Raw genomic sequence first — 22,028 nt, 5'->3', positions numbered from 1 at the left:
AAATCGGATAGGAAGTGCATTCATTATTTCAACCATGATATTGCATTCGCGCCCATCCATATACACGTATACATGCTAAGGCTACTAATTAAACTAAATAGCTAGCTACCTACCTGCCCCCCCAAAATCCTCAAGAAATGTCTCTGTGTACCATATCCACCCGTAGAAATAAGTCATAGTGATAAATACAAAAATGTGGCTCTGCTTCTCTCTCATCTTCAAGAGTCATACCTCCTCCCCCCCTTACCCACCAAATTGAAAAAAAGAAAGAAGAAAAGGGCTATCAAGAGCCCTTACATGCAAAACCCTCATTCCTATAATGTACCTTCGAATCCCGGAACATTACCCCCCATAAACTGACCGAAAATATCCTCGCCGAAATAATTCCCAATATCGCCAACGCCAAATGTGATGCCCATCGCTTGTTCGAAGCCATCGCCCATTGCAAAGCCGAGATCCATACCGAGGGAAGGATCGATATTTCCGGATATATCGCCGTAGCCTTGAAGCATTTGCGCATTCATGGGGTTGAGAGATGGGTCGTAGGTGGGATGATATGGCTGCTGCTGTTGTTGTGCTGACCAGTCGTTTTGTTGGACTGCGTATTGATTTTGGTTTTGAGCTTGATTTTGATTTTCGGGACGGGAACTACCGGAGTTACCGGTTGCGACTTCGCTAAGAAGCTGGAGGGGTGTGTTCGCAGGGGCAGGACTGTAACCTGGTTTCCCACTGCGTTGTGAGCCCATTTGTTGAGCATTTTGGTCTGTCTGGTTCGCAGCTTCTCCAGAATGGTCACCAGTAGGTTTTGTAGGGTCGCCGGCCTCGAGATTTTGTGTAGGTGTTGATTTGCCCTCTCGTTGACGATGGAACCACGTTTTCAACATTATGAGAACCATCAAGAATTTTGCAGCGGGTCGAGATCTCTCATCTGCTGCAGAGGCACGGAATACCTCGACCAGACCGTCGAGATAATGCTCCACTTTCATGTTGTCCTTGATGAAAACCTTGCCCAATTCACCATTAGGGTTAGCTGCCGCAAAATACATCTTGATGAGGACCACGACAGCATAAGCCACTCTAACGAAGTGCGCAACCGGGAGACATCTAATGACATCAACTTCAAATTGCAGAAAAGTTTCAAAAATGCCGTCGATGGATGTCAAGCAACAGGAAAGAGCGGAAATATGAGCAGCGGTCAAGACATCTGGGCTTTCTGTAGGGCCATGCAAAGCTTCCTCGGTAAATGGTGGCTTGAACTCTTCGACATTGTGATCGACATGCATAGCAACCTCATGCATATAAAGATTGATTACATGTTCCGTCAAGGTTAAAGATGCTGTATATCACTGTCAGTAGTCAATGTATAATTAGTGTAGTTTACTACTTACGTGTTTGAACCTCCGGGGGTATGGACTTGCTCCATTTATCAAGCTCTTGTTCGAAACCTTTAAGGGCATACTGAACCTTTGGGTCGGCAATACTGATGCTTGCACTTGGGTCATCCATTGAAAATGATAATCCAACTTCCTCGGCAATCCGCTGACTGAGAACCCATTGACACAACATGTTATCTGTAGGTGCTGCGTCTGGCGAGTTCTGAAGTATATCAACAGATTCTGCCATAAAAGGGGACCAACGAATGAGATTTGGTCGCCGTAAACCCATAGATGCATTACAACATAAAAAGTAGCAACCCAACCACGTACGTCTTGCTTCAACAGTTTCGGGGTCGGGATATGGTGTTCGACGCCACGGATGATCTCTCCATAATCCTGCGCTCTTCATTTTATCGGTCCTACCACTTTTTCCTTTCTTACCCATTCCAATATCAATTGCCATGACTGCCGCGATGTGGATAAGTTGATAGAATTTTAGCTCTTCAAAATGTTCTGGCGGCCAATACCATAGAGTGCTGACAAGAAGAGCTTGTATAAGCTCCAATGTCTTCTCGCCATTACAAATGATACGATCCGCATAGATACTCATCACTTCCTTCGTCAACTGTTTTTGGAGTGTTGGAAAATTTGTGCCCGAGCTAGCGCTCAAAATCGCTAAGAATAAGATTGGCTTTGTTTTGCGGATCTCAGAAGCAGTGGTACCTGCAGGAAAGACGACGGCTGGCATATGGGGGGCCATTCTTTCAACATAACAATTGAACATTTTGGTAGCAATCTCTGACGTAATCAATCCTCTATCTACTACATCTGCATATTCGTGTGAAGGGGTTTGCTTTAGTTGCGCATTCCATGCTGCTGGGTGCACATTGGGGTCGGGGGTCTTCTGTCCCATGTAATTAGTAGTCATGAAAGAGTCGGCTGGAGTACCATCTCGACTCTCGGCATGCTTCCTCTTCTGACCTGCCATGACCATCGGGGGTGCAGATAATGCCTGGTTCTTGGGCTGAGAAGCTTTGGGATAGTTGGACCAGTCGTTCGAGTTCATTCTTGATTCAGCAGGGCCTGAGTAAGGCGACGCGAAACCTCCATTTGTAACTTGCTCATATGGATTTTGTCTTGCTGAAAATTGCTGACCCTGCTCCTCCAGACTAGATTCAGCACCATGCATTGTTGGTGTGGATGCCGATTTCGTTGCTTGCAAGGTAGCTGTTAATGCTTCCACTCTTTTCTCCAACTCAGCAACTCTGCTATCTGCTTTTTTCTGTCTCTTTCGACTTGGTACAGTAACGACGCATTGTCGATTAGCTTTGGTGCATCGTTTGCAAGGACCATCGAAATTGATCATATCAGGTTCGCATTTAACTTTCAATCCTCGACAAGCTTCACAAGCTCTCGATCGCTTTGGATCAACCGACGCGTCTCCCAGCATGTGTCCATCGTCTTGTGTATGAGTCGCCGACTGGGGCGTTTGAGGCATATAAATTTGAGATTGGTCTCCATCGTGAATAGGTTGATGATACTGTTGTAGCTGTGCAAGCTGTGTGGGTGATGGAGCAGATAATTGAGGTGCGCTTGCAGGAAGTTGAGTATTTAGATTGTGAAGTTGGTGATGGGCTTCGGAATGTGGGTGCTGTTGAGGTTGCGCAAACGAATCTGTGTTAGAATCATCTCGAAGTCGAGGATCAATTTGACCCAGATTTAAAGGAATGTTTTCCATTGCGATTGTTGATTTCGTGCCGACTGTCCGATCGGAGAGTTGTGATGCCGTGGATGCGATGGTCAAAAGATCCGTTGTTGTAATTTTCTAGCGCTAGTAGGCTCGAGGGAAGAGAAAAGCTGGGGAAGCAACAGAAGAAAACAATATGTAGTAGGTATGTATATATATGGAAAGGATGGTTTGTCATACGACTTTTTAGATACAAGTTGTGGCTTATTTTTATTTATATGGAATATGTATTGCAAAAAAGAGTTCAATTAACTATTTGTTTAAAGGAATTTAAATTCTATTTCTATATATTATGTGACAATGAATTGGTGGTCGTAGAATAGGTAATAATCATAACAATACTGGTGGTACCTGCGAACTTGGAGCGCATGCTAATTACATCCTACTCAACGACCTACTCAATTGTATCTCATCTAGTTTCTTCCTCCCTGTTGTTTACTTGAGAATCAGTCATTCAAGAATACGACGACCTCTCACAATGCCAGTTCATTGTCTGATGAGACCTCTTTGTTATAATTAAAGGCTACCTACCCACTCTACTTCTTCCCTATTTGACCTTGTCTTTCAACTGGATATCCTTGGTTGCGGGGTAACTCACCAAACTACCAACCTTAAGTTGATGAATCCGATGGTTTCCATTACTATCGGAATATATATATGATGAATACAAACACATCAAGCACCTTCGACGAGAACCAAACTCCAGATGAGTTGCTCAATAAATGCTGGGGCCATCAAGACTGCTGGGATTGTTTGTCAGTAGGCCCTTGCTCGTGGTGTGCCGTATCCTCTACCTGCGTCCCCAATGCATCTCCTATGAAGATCCTCGCACCTATTTTCAACAGTAATATTTGTCCTCTCTGGTCTGAAGGATGGGAGTTGAGAGCGAGGCCTCTAGGTTGTCACGTTTCAACGTAAGTGGCGCTCAAGTCGATCCCATGTGTTTCACGACTAATCGAGGCTCAGCATCACATTTTTGACATTTCTTGGATCAATTTATGGAACACTTCTGGCATTGGGCATTATCCTTCTTATCATGAAGTGCTTGGAAACTGGAGAAAGGAACCAAAGGTGGTGGAAGATGTCGAGGCAATATCCAAGGAAGTTCTGGAAAAAGGACTCGGGAGTGGTTGAGGAAGATGATTCCCCAGAATCTCGTCCATTATTAGAATAGCTTTGGATCAAGGTACCTCGAATGAAGTGACATTTTGGGCTGTGGATACATAGTTCAATAATAATTGGCTTCATAACTCTTTCCCCATTCTGTCGTGTCGTTTCCCACTTTCAGATTCTTGCCCTGCGAGACCTGTCTGACCCTTCGTTAACGATTTGAGTGTCTCCCTCTACACATTCACGTTGCAAAGTTCATCGTCTTCTGGATCTCATATGCCAATCTTTCTCTTTCCCAGGAACGTCCCTTCAATACATTATTTTGGTGATATCACTCTACCCTTTTGTATTATCGTCTTCCACGCGACGCCTAGACCCTCCATGGGATGTTCCTACACTCCCTTCCATGTCCATTCAGAAAATGTTTCATAGTTCTTCAACCGATTCTTTGCCTCTCAGGGTCGCTCCTCATGTTAGCCCTATAAGTTCTCGCGCCCTCTTCTAATCTCTAACCCTCCTGTGGTCTTCTCCCATGCAAACTCTCAATCACCATTCTATCTGCTAGACACCTTGCAGAATGGTTCAAAGTCTAATCCCGCAAAAACAACTAGGACAATCCCCTGTGCCTGAAATAGTTGAAGACGGAACGTTCGAGATGCAGCCCTCCTGTGTCTCGGCCTTCTGCCATAATTACAAGAGATTTCATATTCTCCGGCACATCGCTCAATCATGTATACAACGATGTATTTTAATGTCATCATGGCCAAATGGTAAGCTCTTGAAGCATTCGAAAGCAACTATGAATTCATTGAAAATGTAGATAATATTCGTGAAATTAAATGTGTGAATTAAATATGCTAATAGAACGACACAGAGACTTCACAAGGCTTTCAAATGAGGCATAAATATTATCAACATCACAAATGGCACTCCTTTATCCAGAGCTCACTGGCGGGATAATGGCTACCTCATCCCCATCTTTGATGATTACGTCTGTGCCATCAGAGCCTGTCTCTGGGACATCAACATACTCCAAGTTGACAGTCACTAGGCAACTGCGCAAGACATTGTCTTTCATTCCATTGTAGCGATCCTCTAAAGTTTCGAACAATCGTGAAAGAGGAAGAGGGGCAGCAAAAGTCTCGGAATCCTTTGAAGTGTATGAGCTAGCAGTAGCAAAGTAAAGAACAGTGAATTGTCCTTCCTTGGAGTCAGACATGCTCTCCAGAAAATCTGTGGAAACGATCATTAGTCATGGGCCATGATCAGATATAATACAGATATGCAAGAAGTTGTGAAAAGTCAGAGATCTTGGTGTAGACCACAGCGAAATATTATCGAAACAATATATCTTCAGGTAATACATGCTAATTTTTGTTCATCATACAAGTTGTATTGTAATAGAAAGAGAAGCTGTCGAGTGATACTGGACAAATAGGGATATATCTTACCTCAATAATATAGCTCAAGAGCGTCAGTTTTTGTTGTGTCAGTGCAGTGCAATGAACTGATGGATGGTGGGAAAGATATATACCTAACCATTTGAGGTTGTGCGAGAAGAAAAAGTAGAAAATAAATACTGAGACTGTGCTCTAGAAGGAGCTTGGGCCAGGTTTTAAAAATTTCACGTGCGAACGCGATAACGTCGTGTAAAACGTTATCTCAATGAATCGGAGAATTTTGCCGATCAAATACTTCACAATTCGAACAGTCTATATAAGTGCACGCCAATTGTCACAGTGTGTGAAGACTATGTTGAGAACTTCTCAGCTCTCGAGAAAGAATGTGCGACCATTCGTTTGCTGGAAGTGTCTTGTAAACTTCAATTCCGGAGCAATATTTGGAAGGCGACAACTGCTGCAAGTCCAAGATAGCAACGATCAATCGAAGCAAAAGACAGTATTAAGGCGAAGCACGAAGTCGTTCAGCACCAGCCATGTAGTAAGTGAAACTTTTCATTCAGTCAAATTTACTTTTCTGACTTGGTTTTCAGAGCCGAGCGAAAATAAAGACGCAAAATCGCAAACTTCCTGGTTCGTCTGATGTTTTGTATAAAAGGAAGGAAGAGTTGGTGCCGATTAGACAGCGCCTAGAAGCGTGGGAAGCAGAGCATGCCAGTCAATATATACCTGTCACAATCAACGACGATGCTTCACCCGGAGGTTTGGACAACGCAAGCAGTCGAATCCAAGATACCAAATTCGAAATCGATGACGAAGAGGATGCAGTGCATGATGACATATCTACTGTTGGATTTCATGATCTGATCGATGTTGGAAGTAGGCGCGGGTTTTTGATTCCCGGGGATCTCGTTGAAGTTATGTGTGTCTACTCACTATATTGCCCATTGAAATTCAAATGCAGAACTGACATAAGTCGACTAGTGGCAAAGGGCAAAGACAGGAACTTGCGATATACATACGCGATGTCGGCAGACTTGCCGAATTCTATACAATTTCTGGTAATTTGATTAAGGGCTCTATGAAATCTACACACTTTTATGTACCAGGCTTCGTTAGCAACGATGAATTGAACACCATTCGACCGTTTCTATTATTGCCGGAAGCTGTACAATCGGATGGGTCAGATATACACAAATTCGATCAACAAGTCCCTAGAGAAGCGACCAAGCCTCTCTTAGAAAAGATGCATAGGTTCTGGAATGAATCTGAAGAGCTTTATCAGAGCACTTTCTCCAAGCTAGATCGTGCTCACAATCTTGTTGCTAAAGATAAATCTTTCCGGTACGCTACATTAGTTGAGCTAGCTAATGAAATTGTTCCTCAAAGCAATTTGAAAGGGAAGAATGGTTCACATCCATACCCTGTATTGTATGCCCTACATCGTTCTCTTATGCGCGATGAAATTGGGTTTCGACCACAATTGAGGGGAGCGACTAGAACTGGCGGGCAGTACGAAATTAGCTCCAAAGCAGAAGTGAAGAATATCATGTACGTTGTCGAGGAAGTTCGCAAGTACCAAAAAGCCTCGCAGACGAATTCGATGCTCAAAAAGAGCTCACTACTTGGATGGGTCAAAGATTGTCAGGAGGTTATAGATGAAAGTCGCAAATCACGTCAACTTACAACCCATGGTACCATTAGGCCTCTGAATACATCGGATGAGAAAATAGAATTTCCACGCCAAGTTAAGCCATCGCCATATACAGAGTTCTTGAAGTCATGGGCGGCTTTCCGAACCATTGATCGCAACTCCACAATAAACTCGGCGGGCTCCATCCTTCTTCGAATCATAGCACGATACGAGGACTTCCAATTAGATCAAAGCACTGCGTGGACTTTCTTGCAAGAAATAGGTGAGATTCATCCCACAGCGAACCGGGTAGCCTATGATCTTCGGGTTCATAATCACGGGTGCAATGATATCTCTCAAAAAGACTGTTTTACTTCTGAAGATAGTATGTCGGCTCTTCGAGAGGAGTTCCATCTACCGGTTTACTGCATTGATTCTGTTGATGCTCATGAAGTTGATGATGGAGTATCAATTGAACGCACTGAAACGCCAAACGAGTATTGGGTTCATGTTCATGCAGCCGATCCTGCCTCACGACTAGAAGCGAAGTGTGAGTTTGCGGATGATATTTCAGATCGCACTGAAACCATCTATTCGCCAAAAGAAGTGTATTTCTTATTGCCGTCTGAATTTGTGCAAAGTGAACTCAGTCTCGACATTAACCGTCCCTCTTTGACGTTTAGCGCCAAGATGAATTTGAATGGTGACATACTAGATACAAGGATATCTCCACGCACCCTTTTGGATGTAAAGTTTATGACACCTAAGGTAGTTGCTGAAGTCATTACTGGAACTGATCCTACAACCTCCAATATCATTTCCACTTCCAGCACTGTTGGGTCACCTATCGCCCATACTTCAGAGAAGAGGACTATGCTGCAAAGCCATCAGCTTTCTGACGAGCACAAGGAAGATCTTCGAATACTACACAGGATTGGCGATGCTCGGCTCAAGCAACGTATAGCTCATGGTGGTGTTTCCATAAGCTCTGCCAATGTTAATGTATCAGTGTCGCCCACAGCGGGAACAATTCAATTGCAGAAAGAAGAATCTAGTAGTCTGGGCTCCAAAATAGATGCAGTTGCGCCACTTATGTTAATCGCTGCAGAGGTCGCAGCACGATGGTGCTACGATAGAGGGGTTCCAATCCCTTATCGTGTCACTCCTCGCAACAAAAACAAAAAAGATCCGATGGTATTCTACAGAGAAGTTGTATTACCTTCACTGGACGAGCATGGCCACCCTCCAGTTAGTATTGCTCTGCAATATTTTCGATTACTTGGTACAATACTTCCATCCACTACTCCAGGCCCGCATGTAGCAGTTGGCGTCGAAATGATGGCTAAGTGTACAAGCCCTCTGCGCCGATACGGTGATTTGTTACTCCATTGGCAAGTTCACGCTGCACTTCGGGAAGAAGCACGTTTAGGACATGATCTTAAAAACAACACTAAGGAAGATTTCCTTCCATTCTCAAAAGTCGAGCTTGATCGCATCATTTCCCATCTCGATGCTCGCGAAAGAATGATTAAACAAGGCAACAGGGACTCTATTAGACATTGGCTATGTCATTTCTTGATTCGCGCATGGCAATTCAAAGAGGCTCCTCTTCCACCTACCTTCAACTTTGTCGCTAGCGAAGATGTTACATATAGTAGCACGTGGGGCAAGCTGGACTTTTTTGATGCTCCCGCAAAATTGGTAGGATCTGAGACATTTGATATTGAGGACGTCAAAGCTGGTGATCTACTAGAAGTCGAATTGGGGGATATAAATGTATACTTACGCAGCATAACTGTCAAGCCGGTTCGTCGTTTGTCATAATAATAAACATTTGTCCATCAAATTTGGTTGGATATATAGTCAAGAATTGATACGACGTGTTAATTCGCCAATTCGGGTAGCCTTTCTTCAAACTGGACACCAATTGACACGAAATATGTATGAAGCAGATGATTATGTTCCGGGCTATTGTTTCATGATCGTTATTTTAATTGGTATTCAACCTCTTACAGGAATGTTATTGCCACCAAGGGCACGTTTCTACATTCCACAGGCAAATTTCTTACCATTTCTGTTCACTGGAATTTTGCCCCCCAGTGAGATTAATCCTCATAGATGACATTCTTTTTCTACAATGTTTATAAATTACACGACCGTTAAAACAACTTGCTCCAGTCGCTCGTAGTATTCTCGTTTTTGACTGATCCACCAGATAATCACTTATAGCTACAGTCATGCAGTTTCAACCCTCCATTCTCACTCCTTTCCTCGCTCTTTTCACAAACGCTCAATCCATCACTTTCCCTGATATCAACATCCCATCCATACCTGGCACATCTTCCTTTGCTCCCTCAACAGATATGACCAATGGCAAATCATCCTCATCCTCATATTCATCATCCTCCAGCTCTTTCGCAGACGGCAAAGGAAGCAGCAATATCCAGCAAGTTAGCACAACATGTGATTCTGACGCAAACTGTGAAACTCGCGTCAATGGCATCGTTAACGGGACCGCGGTAGGAGCCACAACCCTTGGAACGTCAACGGTGAGGATAATTAGCACGAGCACGATTCCAGCTGCTAGTGGGATCTCACAGCAGAGTGAGGAGACTGTTGCTCCCGTGCGAGATGGAGGATTGCTCGGAGGAAATGCAGAGTTGACAACGAGTGGAACGGCGGGGAGGACGGTGATTGTTACGGAAACGGCGACTGCAAAGCCCACCGGAGTGGCGAGGGTGCAGGATGTGAGTAGTGGGGCTAGCAGGGGAATGGGTAGGATGGTATGTCTTCCTTCGTATTTATTTTGGCTTGGAGAGGTACACTGAGGCTAACCAACATCGGTTCTAGGGGAATGTAATGACTCTGGCACTTGGGATTGCAATGGGGGCTTTGGCACTATAGGAATCAGTCTTGGGGTGTTTTTATTCGCCTTGTTGTAGGCAACAGTTCAGGATAGATGGCGACTGAGACTTTTATTTCGCTTGAAGTATAAGGAGTATATAATAAGGATCAATTGTTGGGCCGCTACCATAAAAATTGTGCACTGGTCTTTGGATTTGGTATGGAGTCTTGAAATCACTTGGAGTTTCTCATGGGTTTCAATGGAGGGGGCGGCTGATGGCAGTTTGATAAAAATAAAAATAAAAGAGATGTGACTTGATCTACTATTTTGCCTTCACTAATATATTTTGCGGTTCATATAGGCTGCTTTTTTGTTTAATAACGAAACAGACTACCAACGTAATCATTGTAGCACCAGCCAATATTTCCCCTGCTTGTCGATAACCTTCTGTTAAGAGACTAACAGATCATAATGACTCACAACTCTAGTCAGAGGGCATCTCACTACCAACTCGACTCAACGAGGAGTGCATACTGGTTGAATATCGCTTTTATTATTGAAATTAAATAGTTTGCTCGCTTTTTGGAACAAATCTTCGCACCCCCAACAACTAATATATACACATCATTCTCATCTCAATAGCGCCTCTTAGCTATTCCAACCCTACAACTTCGGGGCGTAAATCGAATTCCACGCTGCTCGATCTGCAGACTCCAGCGGCTGTTTTCGTCCATCCCAGAACAGAGGGCACAGCTGGAACCATTTTTCCCGGCTACAGATTGAATGGACTGATCGTTTGTGTCCCAGATCAACATACTTTCCAATGGTAAGACCTTGAGCATTCTCGTAAGACAAGATGGTACCACCTGTTGCTTTGGGCTCACCAACTGCATTCACAGTTCGTGGATCGTCGAGAAATACATAATGGATACAGCTTGAATACCAAGCATTAACACGCTGTGGACCACGGAACGAAGCGTCACCGACGAGAGAGTGGCGTCCGCGATCATAGTCTCCAGCGTTGTAGTGAGCACCATAGTGATCCTCCTATAATTTCAAGTCAGTATGAATGGAATGATGTAGAAAACGAGTCATAAAAAGAGATGTGAACTTACTTTTGCCCAGTAGAGCTCAAAATAGGAGAATCGGGTATCGTTGAAGCGTCCAAATAGACACAGCACGTGAGGATCAAAGTTCAACTTGCGTAAATACTTACGATGCTGGTCCAATGTTCCAGTTTCATTCCAGCCCTTAGCAACACGAGGATCATTTTGCCACGTGTTGAAGGTCTTCAAATGCGCATCGTTTTGCCAATCAACCACCTCGAGAGAGAAATGCTCGTCCAATTCGGGAATGTAGCGACTGTAGCAAATAGATCCTGGGTGTGGCTTAGGACGGCGTGTTGGGTGGTGAGTGTAAACGGCTTCTTCGGGAAATTTCATGGTGAGTTGGTAGTTCTCGGGCATGACTGGATATTGGGCTAGAGATCCTCGGATGGGACCATCGGTACCATCTCCAATTACCCAGATAGGGCGAGGACCAAGTGGTGAGGCTGCTCCTTGCCAAAATGCACCTCGGAGAATTAACAATTCTTCGGTGGGCGATGCGGTTGTTGCTGCGCTTGAGAAACGCCATGGTTTTGGGTGCTCAATTCCCAAACCAGTTGATAGCAACTCGCTTCGGATAACCTCCTTCTCGGAGCCACTCAAAGTCAATCGGAAATACTCTATTGTTGGATGGGCGAGATATATTGCGTGGACCACATTCCAGATTTGACCCAATGCAGGAGCATTGTTTCCTGTCCATTCGAATGTGGTTTGTGGGCTTCGACATGCTCTTCCCCAAGCGGTATTGTCAGATAGAGGGGGGCACTCGTCTTCGCGCCTCACCACCAAATCAAGCCATGAAAGAGAATCAGAATGTAATGGTTGAGGTAAAGGCTTTCCAGATGCGGGCTGCTGACTATCCAATGTCAAGGCATGTCTAGCTGGTGTGGTTTCCGTGTTGGTATTTACTCGATATGTGGTCAAATAAGGATGTGGTAATTTTACCAAGGGGTATTTGTGTGGTGCCATCCTCGCAAAGTTTATGACGTGAAATTTGTTCAGGATCTAGAAACTGTCACGGCGATTTATTGAAAGAGTTTGGATGTGAATAAGACACCAAAAAGTACAATATCGTCTATACGAGTACATGCAGCAGTTTTATTTACATTTGTAATGTTGATTTCCATCAAGGATAGTGTAACACCATTCATGAGGATTAGGACCAAGGCAAATTTCTGACTTTTTGACTTCTACGAAATATCGGTCTAACAAACTAGAGAAACACTCTAGGTTAGTTTTGGATTTAATGCCGGGACAAGACAAACACAGTGTCGTTGGTCTACCTTCCTTGGTATCTACCTCATACATACTCCACTTCCATACAAATAACAGAGATATACTCGGACCGAGCAGGGTAATTGCAGCGCTGCACATTATTTTGTAAAGTAACTATTAGTAACTTGCACCTGCATGCATACCTTTCTCAGGCCGATCTTCCGATACCGCAAATTCACAATCGCGAGTTAATTCGATTGTGCTTTAGATGGAGTCTCAGTCTCAGGGATGTCTAAGCGAGAGAAAGCTTTCTAGGAAAAGATACTAATTTACTAAACAAGAAATTAAGAACGCGCTATCCATACCTATATTTACCTGCCTCGAGCCTGCTAGATGGTAAATGGTGGACGCACTGATCAATGAAATGCTATAAAGTTACATGACGGGAAGCTGGTAAAACTAGTCAAAATATTATCCTTTTCTACCTGTATGAGATTTTGCGTGGCTGGCAATAGTGACATGCTATACATCGACCCACTGTTGACATGTCTCTCAGATCAAGACCCTTGAATTTCAAACATTTTAATGTCTCCTTTCCTCGAGAACGAATTGTGCAGGTCACATTGAATAGACCCGAGAAGCTCAATTGTATCGATCAAGTCACGAGTCGGGAAATGCAGAAAGTATGGGAGCTTTTTGATCAAGATGAAAGTCTATGGGTTGGAATTATCACCGGCGTAGGGAGAGCTTTTTGCACAGGAGCCGATTTACAAGGTTAGAAAATTTCGATATTCAGTTATTATTCAGTATCGAAATTTACTTTTGCACGAAAACTAATCAAAACCGGCGAGAACAGAATGGAACGAGATGAATAGAGCAGGGGTTGTCAATGACATGTCTGCACCAGGTCTTGCAGGACTCCCACGTCGAAGTGGCAAAAAGCCTATTATTGCTGCAGTCAATGGCATATGTATGGGAGGGGGATTCGAGATGATAACCAATTGCGATGTTGTAGTCGCTGCCTCCACGGCCGTGTTTTCTCTGCCCGAAGCGAAGCGTGGGATCGTCCCTGTGGCGGGGTGTCTACCGAGGCTAGTTCGCACCCTGGGTTTGCAACGCACCTCGGATTTGGTATTAACCGGTAGAAACGTAAGTGCCCAGACTTTGAGTGATTGGGGACTTATCACTCGAGTGGCAGAGTCTGGTACGGACGTTGTTGATCTTGCTATACAAGTTGCTCAAGATATGTGCAAAAATAGTCCCGATGCGTTGATTATTGGTCGTATGGGCATTAGATTGGGCTGGGAAGCTGGAAGTGTAGAGGAAACTGTGTCGACTTTGGCTGATGAATGGTATCCTCGTCTGGTTGAAAGTCCTAATTTTGCCGAAGGTATTCAAGCATATGTGGACAAACGACCACCGAAGTGGGTAAACTCAAAGTTGTGAGAGGGTGTGATGGCGATTCAGGCTACTGCAGCGCTATTTCAGAAAGGAAAAACGGTATACAAGTAGATAGGGTTGAAATACGAAGATGAGACAGGTTCCTTCGATGTAGCTGTCTAATTTCATGTGTTGAGAGAAAATTTTGAGTATGTAGTGGAGACAGCCAAGGAAAACCGGAGACGGACATGTAATTATTATCTTATCAGATGACATGGATAAATATCTAATCAATCTCATTAGTTTATCTCACCAAAAAATCTATACTAGAGCGGTACTAGCAGGGGAAGCTAAACAGTCGTAACCGTATTGCTAAGAGTCCCGACTCCCTAGGCCATCAATGGTAATCTATTATCTTATCAGATGAGATTGAAAAAGATCTGATAATAATTTGATCCCCATAACTCATCACAATCTGATCAAATGATAAAGTTATGATATGTTCTAGGAAAGAAGTCCGGTTCATCTTTTACGTCATCTGAAATCTAATTCGTGTACGGTGGATTGTGATACTAGCTCGGCTACCTAATTATTATCAGATCCGATGACAATCATGGGATCAGCGGGGTGAAAATTTAATCCTGGAAATATCCGCTAGTGGAAACAGTTAAACTTGGGCTAATGAAGTCCCATCATTTCGTCTTGTCAAAGTTCAAACAACAAGGATGAAATATTTTATGTCTTATATTAAACTCACTAACTAACAACTTCATTAACTGTAGGCTAAGCGATGTCGCTCTTCCCGGTCTGTTCTTTCCAGTTGAGTCATGATGATTGCGTGTTTGGCGAGCTTCTATGCTCAAAGTCGCACTATTATGCCGCACCCACACACGTAACGCAATATGGATATTGATCCTGACCGGCACAAAGATAATAGCAGAGATAGTGGCTTTGCTGCTTTACTCTCAAAGGAAGGAGGTTTGCTATCATCATCTTTAATCCCCGAACACTCCGATTTCGATTACAATATAACATCTCAATAAAGTGCAACCCGTGCAAACCTTAACGGAATTAAACACACGGCTGAATTTCAGCTTTTCCCCTTCAAATCTCAGATCACCGCAAAAACTCAACGATCATAGGTTCTGGTCGTCGACAGGATGGGTTCTGTACATATTGATGATTTACAAAGTCAACATTCACCTGGAAATGGGTTTGTTGACTTATTACCTGGCCAGCCTGACAGCGAAGGCTTTAGAGCTTTTAATGTCAAGGGTCTTTCGTGTGATCAGGCCATCACTCGAACTGGCATGAGAGAAGACATTTTACTTTTATCCTGGCTCATCGTACTTTTGAGGATACAGGATGAAGGGACCCAGATATCTTATGACTGGGCATACAAAACTCGAGAGAATAGTTTCGAGCATGAGCTCGTGAAGAGGCTTCTGTCGCTAGGCGAAGTGATGAAGACATCGCAAGATAATGTCCAACAGGTTGCTTCGGAAATTTCACATCATATCACGAAAGTTGCATCAAGTCAGGATGTGGCTATTTCAGGTCCTGTCTCACTTCTACTGAGCACCAGTTCTTTATCCCAAACGTCTGAAGAGACGATAGATGAAGTGAGCTAATAATCCGTTCATCTTGCCAAGTCGCTAACGGTAGTGAGCAAAGGGTGTCCTTCACCTCGAATTACGTTTTACGAATGATCTTCTCGAAATCCGGCCCATATGGCACAGCGAAGCCATACTAGAATTTACAGTCACACACTTTGTCGAGAGTCTAGTCGACACCATCAAATTGTGCATTTCAACTCCCGAAGCTTCGATCGAAGACTATCTCCACCCAACGCCACGTGATCTGAACGAGATTTGGCGGTGGAATCACCAACTACGTCCAACATACAGCTCTTGTATGCACGATATGATCTCTGAAAGAGCAAAATTTTCACCCGCTAAAGTGGCAATTGATTCCTGGGATGGCAGTCTAACTTACGGACAGATCGATGAATATTCCACTTTCCTGGCGTGCTCTCTCAGAGAAATGGGTGTCAAGTTACATGACGTCCTGCCTGTGTGTTTTGAGAAATCGAGATGGACAATAGTAGCTGTGCTTGCGGTAATGAAAGTTGGGGCAACTTTGTTGATGACTGACCCAACGCTTCCGCTTGCGCGTCTCCAAAATATGGCCGAACAAGTAGATGCAAAACTGATAGTGACTTCTCGCGCCCAGTACGATTTTTCAAGACTGATTGTTCCAAATGGAAAGATCATGGTTGTAGAAGAGAGCACATTTATGAACTCTTCAGATTCGCCTGCCAATCCACCACTAGAGGCCGTGCCACCATCTGCTCTAATGTACATAATTTTTACATCTGGAAGCACGGGTACGCCGAAAGGAGTCATGCTTTCACACGAGACTTATACAAGCAGTGCTGTTCCTCGAGCAAAAGCAGTTGGCTACACGGAGGAGTCGAGAGTTCTTGATTTCGCGGCTTACGCTTTCGATGTCAGCATTGACAGTATGCTACTGACTCTTGGAAATGGCGGATGTCTGTGTATCCCCTCAGATGAAGATCGACTGAATGACATAAACGGAGTAATGCGAAAAATGCAGGTCAATTACGCAGGGTTAACCCCTTCAGTTGCTCGAATCTTGGACACGGATGTTATAAAATCGCTTCACGCCTTGGGCCTTGGAGGAGAGGCATCATCAGTGAGAGATGTCAATACTTGGGGTCAATATACGAGAATTGTTATAGGCTACGGTCCTTGCGAGTGTACCATCGGATGCACAATAAACAGCGACACAGCTACAGGTAGAAATTATGTTTCTATTGGAGAAGGAAATGGGGCTGCTATCTGGATTACTCACCCTGACAACCACGAACAGCTAATGCCTGTGGGTGCTGTAGGCGAATTACTTATCGAGGGGCCTATCGTAGGACAAGGCTATCTGAATGATCCCGCTAAGACTGCTGCATCTTTCATCAAAGACCCATCGTGGCTTACCGCAGGTCATAGTGGCTATGCTGGTCGTCAAGGGCGTCTATACAAATCGGGAGATCTTGGAAAATATGATCCTGACGGCTCTGGAGGTATTCTGTTCGTTGGGAGGAAAGACACACAAGTCAAGTTGCGCGGACAGCGTGTTGAACTTGGTGAGATTGAAAGTCAGCTGATGGCTAGGCTACCATCGGAGATTAGCGCAATTGCTGAGGTGATCAAACCCCAGGGCCTTGGAGGACAACCCACATTGGTCGCGTTTATTGGGCCACAACAAAAGAAGGGACAGGAGGGTACTGATATAACGTCAATTCAGCCTTCCGAAGAGCTAAGTCAAGCGCTGTCAAAAGCCACGTCAGAATTGACCAAGGTTTTGCCGCGATACATGATACCAACCGCATGTATACCAGTCAATTACATTCCCGTTTTAATCTCAAGCAAGATTGATCGTAAACGACTAAGGCTATTTGGTACTACGGTGGATTTGCGGGACGTGAATGAAGAAACAGCCAAGGCCAGTACTCGAGATTTGACTGATCTTGAGAAGCGTTTGCGTCAGGCCTGGGGTCATATATTAAAGCTCGATGCAGAATCTATTCGAATCGATGACAACTTCTTCGCACTAGGTGGAGATTCTTTGGCGGCAATGAAACTCGTTACTGTTTGTAGGGAGGAAGGGCTGGATCTTAGCGTCATCAACACTTTCGGCCATCCCACACTCTCAGCCATGGCCGAAGTCGTGCATATTTCTAGTTCGGAAGCAGAGACGGAAATTCCAGCATTTTCAATGATTTCCCAATCAGCCGAAAGTGCTTGTCTTGAAGCATCACAGCTCTGTGGGTCCGATCAGGCAGCTATTGAGAATATTTACCCATGCACACCCACGCAAGAGTCATTATTCACATTTGCGCTTAAATCAACCGAGGTATATGTCGCTCAGAGAGTTACATGTATCCCATCTCATATTGACCTCGATGCGTGGAAGAAAGCATGGGAGAATGTTGTGGCGGCAATTCCTATTCTTCGCACTCGCGTAGCCCAGCTCCAAGAACCTGGCCTTCAGCAAGTTATACTTAAGGAAGGTATCTCCTGGAGAAGTTCAAGCAACCTAGAACAATATCTTGAGAGTGATCGAAAGGAGAGAATGGACCTCGGACACAGCTTAGCTAGATATGCTATTGTCAATCAGCCAGGCGATGATAACCGATATATGGTTTGGACCATTCATCATGTAGTGTATGATGGGTGGTCAGAGCCGCTGTTGTTGAAAGCAGTCAGCAATGCTTTGCAGGGCCAGAACATCGAAGTTCAAGCATATATGAGTGACTTTGTCAAATATGTGCGTGATACAGATGAAGTGGCCATGCAAGAATTCTGGCGAAATGAATTGGATGACGCTGTTGGACCTCAATTTCCACGATTGCCGTCTAGAGACTACTTACCTACTCCAGATGCGAATCTCGAAATCAACATAAGCCTTGACCGAAGCACTAAATCCCCTTTTACAATGGCAACATTGATTCGTGGTGCATGGGCGCTCGTTGCATCGCAGTATACTGGAAGCGACGATGTGGTATTTGGTGAGACTCTCGCAGGTCGGGACATTTCGTTGAAGAGTGTCGAAAGTATTGTTGGCCCATTGATTGCTACAGTACCTGTTCGCATAAATGTCAGCCGGTCAAGCTCCATTGAGGCTTATTTGCAGAGTGTGCAGCAAAGTATGTTGGCCCGCATACCATATCAGCATATGGGGATGCAAAACATTCGAAAAGTCAGCCAGGATGCTCAACATGCATGCGAAGCTGGCACGGGATTGGTTATCAATTCAGAGCCGGAGTATGTGGGTAGTGATCTCGGATTCAAGTCAGGAGATGTAGAGTACGAATCTCTTCATTTCAACCCTTATCCACTGATGCTGGCCTGTGGAATTCGTAAAACTGGGTTTAGAATCTGCGCAAATTTTGATAGCGGCCTAATAGAGATTACCCAAATGGAAAGAATGCTTGCACAATTGAAGATGGCTTGCGCGCAATTAACCAAGGATCTTCACAGAAGGACTGATGAGTTATCATGCCTGCCAGAGGTTGAATTGAACCAAATCTGGCAGTGGAACCAAACTCCTCCATTGTCCCAGGATAAATCTTCGAAGAAGATTCGAGCAGACGCAAGTATCAAGCAAGGATCGACTTACCCTCCAGCGGTCGTCTCTTGGGTGTGCGATCCGCGAAACCCATCTCTACTTTCGCCTATCGGCTGTATTGGAGAGCTGTGGCTTGAAGGACCCTTTACTTCGGACGAAGCTGTTGAATCTCCAGCTTGGCTTGTAGCAGGAAGCTCTACGTGTGGTGGTCGCACTGGCAGAGTGCAACCCACAGGGGATATGGTCCGCTTGCTAGAGGATAAGAGCTTATTATTTGTGGGTCGAAAAGAAAATGTAATGCCAGTTCAAGGACATGCAGTAGACATCACAGAACTTGAAGCCAACTTCGCTAAATACCTCCCGCAAGCTGTACACGCCGCCGCCGCCGTGTACCAACCATCGTCAGATGACTCTCAACAAACCACGAAGCAAGAACTAGTGGTCTTCGTGGAACAACAACTCTCTGATGAAGGAGATGTTGAAGTTATATCAGCAGAGCACGACATAGTCTGCAACGCACCAGATTCACAAAGTTTCAACGCGACTATCTGTACCAAGATCTCCTTGAGTCTTGCTCTAGCACTCAAAAAGCTCGATAAATTCATCCGAGACTCTCTTCCTTCATACATGATGCCATTTGCATACATCATAGTTGACAAAATGCCAAAGGAAAAGAAGAGTGTGGATCACAATTTGTTAAATCTGCTAGCTTCGAACATTCCTCGATCTGTGCTCGCCGACCTTCGCCAAGGATTTAAAGAGGTCTGGTCAAACAATTCAGCAAAACAGAATTTGACAAATTCGGAAAACATTCTCCAGGCTGCATGGGCGAACGTACTTGGAATTCCTTCGGAGAAGATTGATGTTGATGACAACTTTTTCCGCCTCGGAGGTGACTCTGTTATGGCGATGAAACTAGTGTCAGGTCTTCGTATGCAAGGCCATGGCCTTACAGTGGCTGACATCTTCCAACATATGCGTCTTGGTGATGCTGCTAAAGTACTAAAGGTAGACCAAGCATCAACTAACAAGGTCCAGCCTTACAAGCCATTCTCAACATTGAACAATTCAGACATCAAGACATTCTTGTCCGAAGTCGTCCGGCCAAAGCTTGCAAATCAAAATTGGACTATTCGAGATTTGTCTCCGGTGACTGACTCCCAAGCACTTGACATCAGAGGAACTATTCAATCATTACGCACTTCCGTGCAATATACTATGTTGTACTTCAACGAAGACATTGATCGCCTGCAACTATTCCGTGCCTGCAAAGCGCTTATTCAAACTCATGAAATTTTACGCACTGTGTTTATTGAACACGAATCGAACTTCTTCCAAGTGGTTATTGATGGATTAGATAACCCTGAAATTAGTACGCTACGAGGCGAAAACATCGAGCAATGCGCCGCTGAGCTTTGCACACGGGATATTGAATCAGGTTTCCATCTAGGATCCTCTTTCCTTAGATTGCTACACGCTCAAGACAGCAATGGTAAAGAATGCCTCATTATAGGCTTATCTCACGCTCTGTACGATGGTGTTTCCCTACCCATGCTACTTCGAGATTTGGAAGTTCTCTACAAAGGAGAAAGCGTTGTTGATTTTGAGCCTTTCTCGGCATACATGGCACGAATTTGTGATAAGAGTATACAAACAACCGCCATTAATTACTGGCGCAATCTTCTCGATGGCTCATCATTATCTGTTTTGGATGGAAAGTCAACGGAAGCTACAGATAAAGCGATCTTCCAAACAAAATCAGTCGATATTTCCCGACGCCCAGAAGAGATCACCACGGCAAATCTGCTTACTGCAGCATGGGCACTTGTGTTAGCACGTCGTCTCCAGAAGCCAGATGTGACATTTGGTAGCATTACTTCAGGGCGAAACATTGACCTGGCCGGCGCGGAGAATGTCGTAGGCCCATGTTATCAATTCACACCAACTCGCATCTCGTTTGAGTCGGAGTGGACAGCTATGGATCTCTTGAGATTTGTCCAAAAGCAAAGTGCTGAATCTGCAGCCCATGATTTCCTTGGCTTCGATAAGATCTCCAAACAGTGCACTCAATGGTTGTCGGATTCGGAAGCAAAATTCTTCGACTCCATTGTACATCATCAAGATTGGGATGATATCGATACCATGCCTTTTGCTGGTAGAGAATGCAAAGTGGATATCTTAAATCCACATGGAGATGCGGCGACTCCTGTCAAGGCTGTAACTTTCGTCAAAGATGGACAAATGCATGTTGGTGTGGTTGGAAGTGAAAAGGATACTGTGTTTGTGGATGCAGCTCTTAATGAGCTAGCTGCTGCTATTCAAGAGTTGGCTAATAGCCGATCAGAGCTGTTACTGGATGGTCAGATGTTCTAGTTTTGAGTTATTCACAGTAGTTTATATCACTCGAAAAGATTAGGCGGATGTTTGATTTTGTACATAGGCATTTAATTTTGAGATATATGAAAAGCGAGTCCGTCGTCTGATAGTATTGTTTTGATATATATCATTCATTTCACAGCCATCTGTAATGATTATAAGAAACGATCAGCATCGGACTTCGAGACAGAAGCTTCAGAATAGAGATCTTGAGCAAATCGAATGCCTACATATTTCTTCCATGTTGCTGCCCGAATACCTTGGTATATTTGAGTTGTGCTACAACTACATAGAACGGATATTTTCAAACACCACATCTTAATGGTGCATATGACGTAATTTGTACGAGAGTCTTATACAAAACTTTCTTTCCGACACTGTAACGTACGCGTGCTCGGAAACGGTGAACAGGAACTTGACTACTCGATCAATTTAGATGTCTCCATCTAAACACCAATTTGACAAGCCAGGGTTCCTAGAAAATGTATTTATCCATAGTTTTCGGTTCGGATGGTGTTCGGGAACGAGACGCTTGCGCATCACCTCATTATTCACATGTAATAGCAGCAGCTTTCCATTTCTACGGTGTATAACGAATAAACGTAAGTCTATGGGTCTTGAGTGGAGTGTCATGTATTCCCCTGTACTACCTGCTATACTAGGTGAATAGTCCGTACGTAACCTTACTAGGGAGT

General features: G+C 44.3%; 8 protein-coding genes across 8 annotated transcripts; 5 read left to right on the top strand and 3 right to left on the bottom strand.

The window, feature by feature from the left end:
• Window positions 1-24: 24 nt before the first annotated feature.
• Window positions 25-3,221, bottom strand: EAF01_000196 (uncharacterized protein). Its single transcript, XM_038908446.1, has 2 exons — window positions 1,389-3,221; window positions 25-1,336 (listed from the first exon to the last, which is right to left on the bottom strand). The coding sequence occupies exons 1-2, from the start codon at window positions 3,112-3,114 to the stop codon at window positions 315-317; spliced, it is 2,748 nt and encodes a 915-aa protein (XP_038775352.1). The 5' UTR covers window positions 3,115-3,221; the 3' UTR covers window positions 25-314.
• Window positions 3,222-3,485: 264 nt separating this feature from the next.
• Window positions 3,486-4,377, top strand: EAF01_000195 (uncharacterized protein). Its single transcript, XM_038908445.1, has 2 exons — window positions 3,486-4,037; window positions 4,090-4,377. The coding sequence occupies exons 1-2, from the start codon at window positions 3,781-3,783 to the stop codon at window positions 4,295-4,297; spliced, it is 465 nt and encodes a 154-aa protein (XP_038775351.1). The 5' UTR covers window positions 3,486-3,780; the 3' UTR covers window positions 4,298-4,377.
• Window positions 4,378-5,167: 790 nt separating this feature from the next.
• On the bottom strand, window positions 5,168-5,452 carry EAF01_000194 (uncharacterized protein; the record flags this gene model as incomplete). Its single annotated transcript, XM_038908444.1, has 1 exon — window positions 5,168-5,452. The coding sequence occupies one exon, from the start codon at window positions 5,450-5,452 to the stop codon at window positions 5,168-5,170; it is 285 nt and encodes a 94-aa protein (XP_038775350.1).
• Window positions 5,453-5,985: 533 nt separating this feature from the next.
• Window positions 5,986-9,090, top strand: EAF01_000193 (uncharacterized protein; the record flags this gene model as incomplete). The annotated part of the gene is made up of 3 exons (XM_038908443.1): window positions 5,986-6,174; window positions 6,227-6,555; window positions 6,618-9,090. The coding sequence occupies 3 exons, from the start codon at window positions 5,986-5,988 to the stop codon at window positions 9,088-9,090; spliced, it is 2,991 nt and encodes a 996-aa protein (XP_038775349.1).
• Window positions 9,091-9,503: 413 nt separating this feature from the next.
• Window positions 9,504-10,170, top strand: EAF01_000192 (uncharacterized protein; the record flags this gene model as incomplete). Its single annotated transcript, XM_038908442.1, has 2 exons — window positions 9,504-10,049; window positions 10,117-10,170. 2 exons carry the CDS (start codon window positions 9,504-9,506, stop codon window positions 10,168-10,170), a joined length of 600 nt encoding a protein of 199 aa, XP_038775348.1.
• Window positions 10,171-10,774: 604 nt separating this feature from the next.
• EAF01_000191 (uncharacterized protein) lies at window positions 10,775-12,186 on the bottom strand (the record flags this gene model as incomplete). The annotated part of the gene is made up of 2 exons (XM_038908441.1): window positions 10,775-11,158; window positions 11,227-12,186. The coding sequence occupies 2 exons, from the start codon at window positions 12,184-12,186 to the stop codon at window positions 10,775-10,777; spliced, it is 1,344 nt and encodes a 447-aa protein (XP_038775347.1).
• A 791-nt stretch (window positions 12,187-12,977) lies between these two features.
• Window positions 12,978-13,878, top strand: EAF01_000190 (uncharacterized protein; the record flags this gene model as incomplete). The annotated part of the gene is made up of 2 exons (XM_038908440.1): window positions 12,978-13,206; window positions 13,289-13,878. The coding sequence occupies 2 exons, from the start codon at window positions 12,978-12,980 to the stop codon at window positions 13,876-13,878; spliced, it is 819 nt and encodes a 272-aa protein (XP_038775346.1).
• A 1,094-nt stretch (window positions 13,879-14,972) lies between these two features.
• EAF01_000189 (uncharacterized protein) lies at window positions 14,973-21,330 on the top strand (the record flags this gene model as incomplete). The annotated part of the gene is made up of 2 exons (XM_038908439.1): window positions 14,973-15,434; window positions 15,487-21,330. 2 exons carry the CDS (start codon window positions 14,973-14,975, stop codon window positions 21,328-21,330), a joined length of 6,306 nt encoding a protein of 2,101 aa, XP_038775345.1.
• Window positions 21,331-22,028: the final 698 nt, after the last annotated feature.

The sequence above is a fragment of the Botrytis porri genome, assembly GCF_014898465.1.
Source record: "Botrytis porri strain MUCL 3234 chromosome Unknown BPOR_001, whole genome shotgun sequence".
Classification (NCBI taxonomy): Eukaryota; Fungi; Ascomycota; class Leotiomycetes; order Helotiales; family Sclerotiniaceae; genus Botrytis; species Botrytis porri.
The sequence above is the reverse complement of the archived record's forward strand: the minus strand, read 5'-3'. Positions and strand labels throughout refer to the sequence as shown.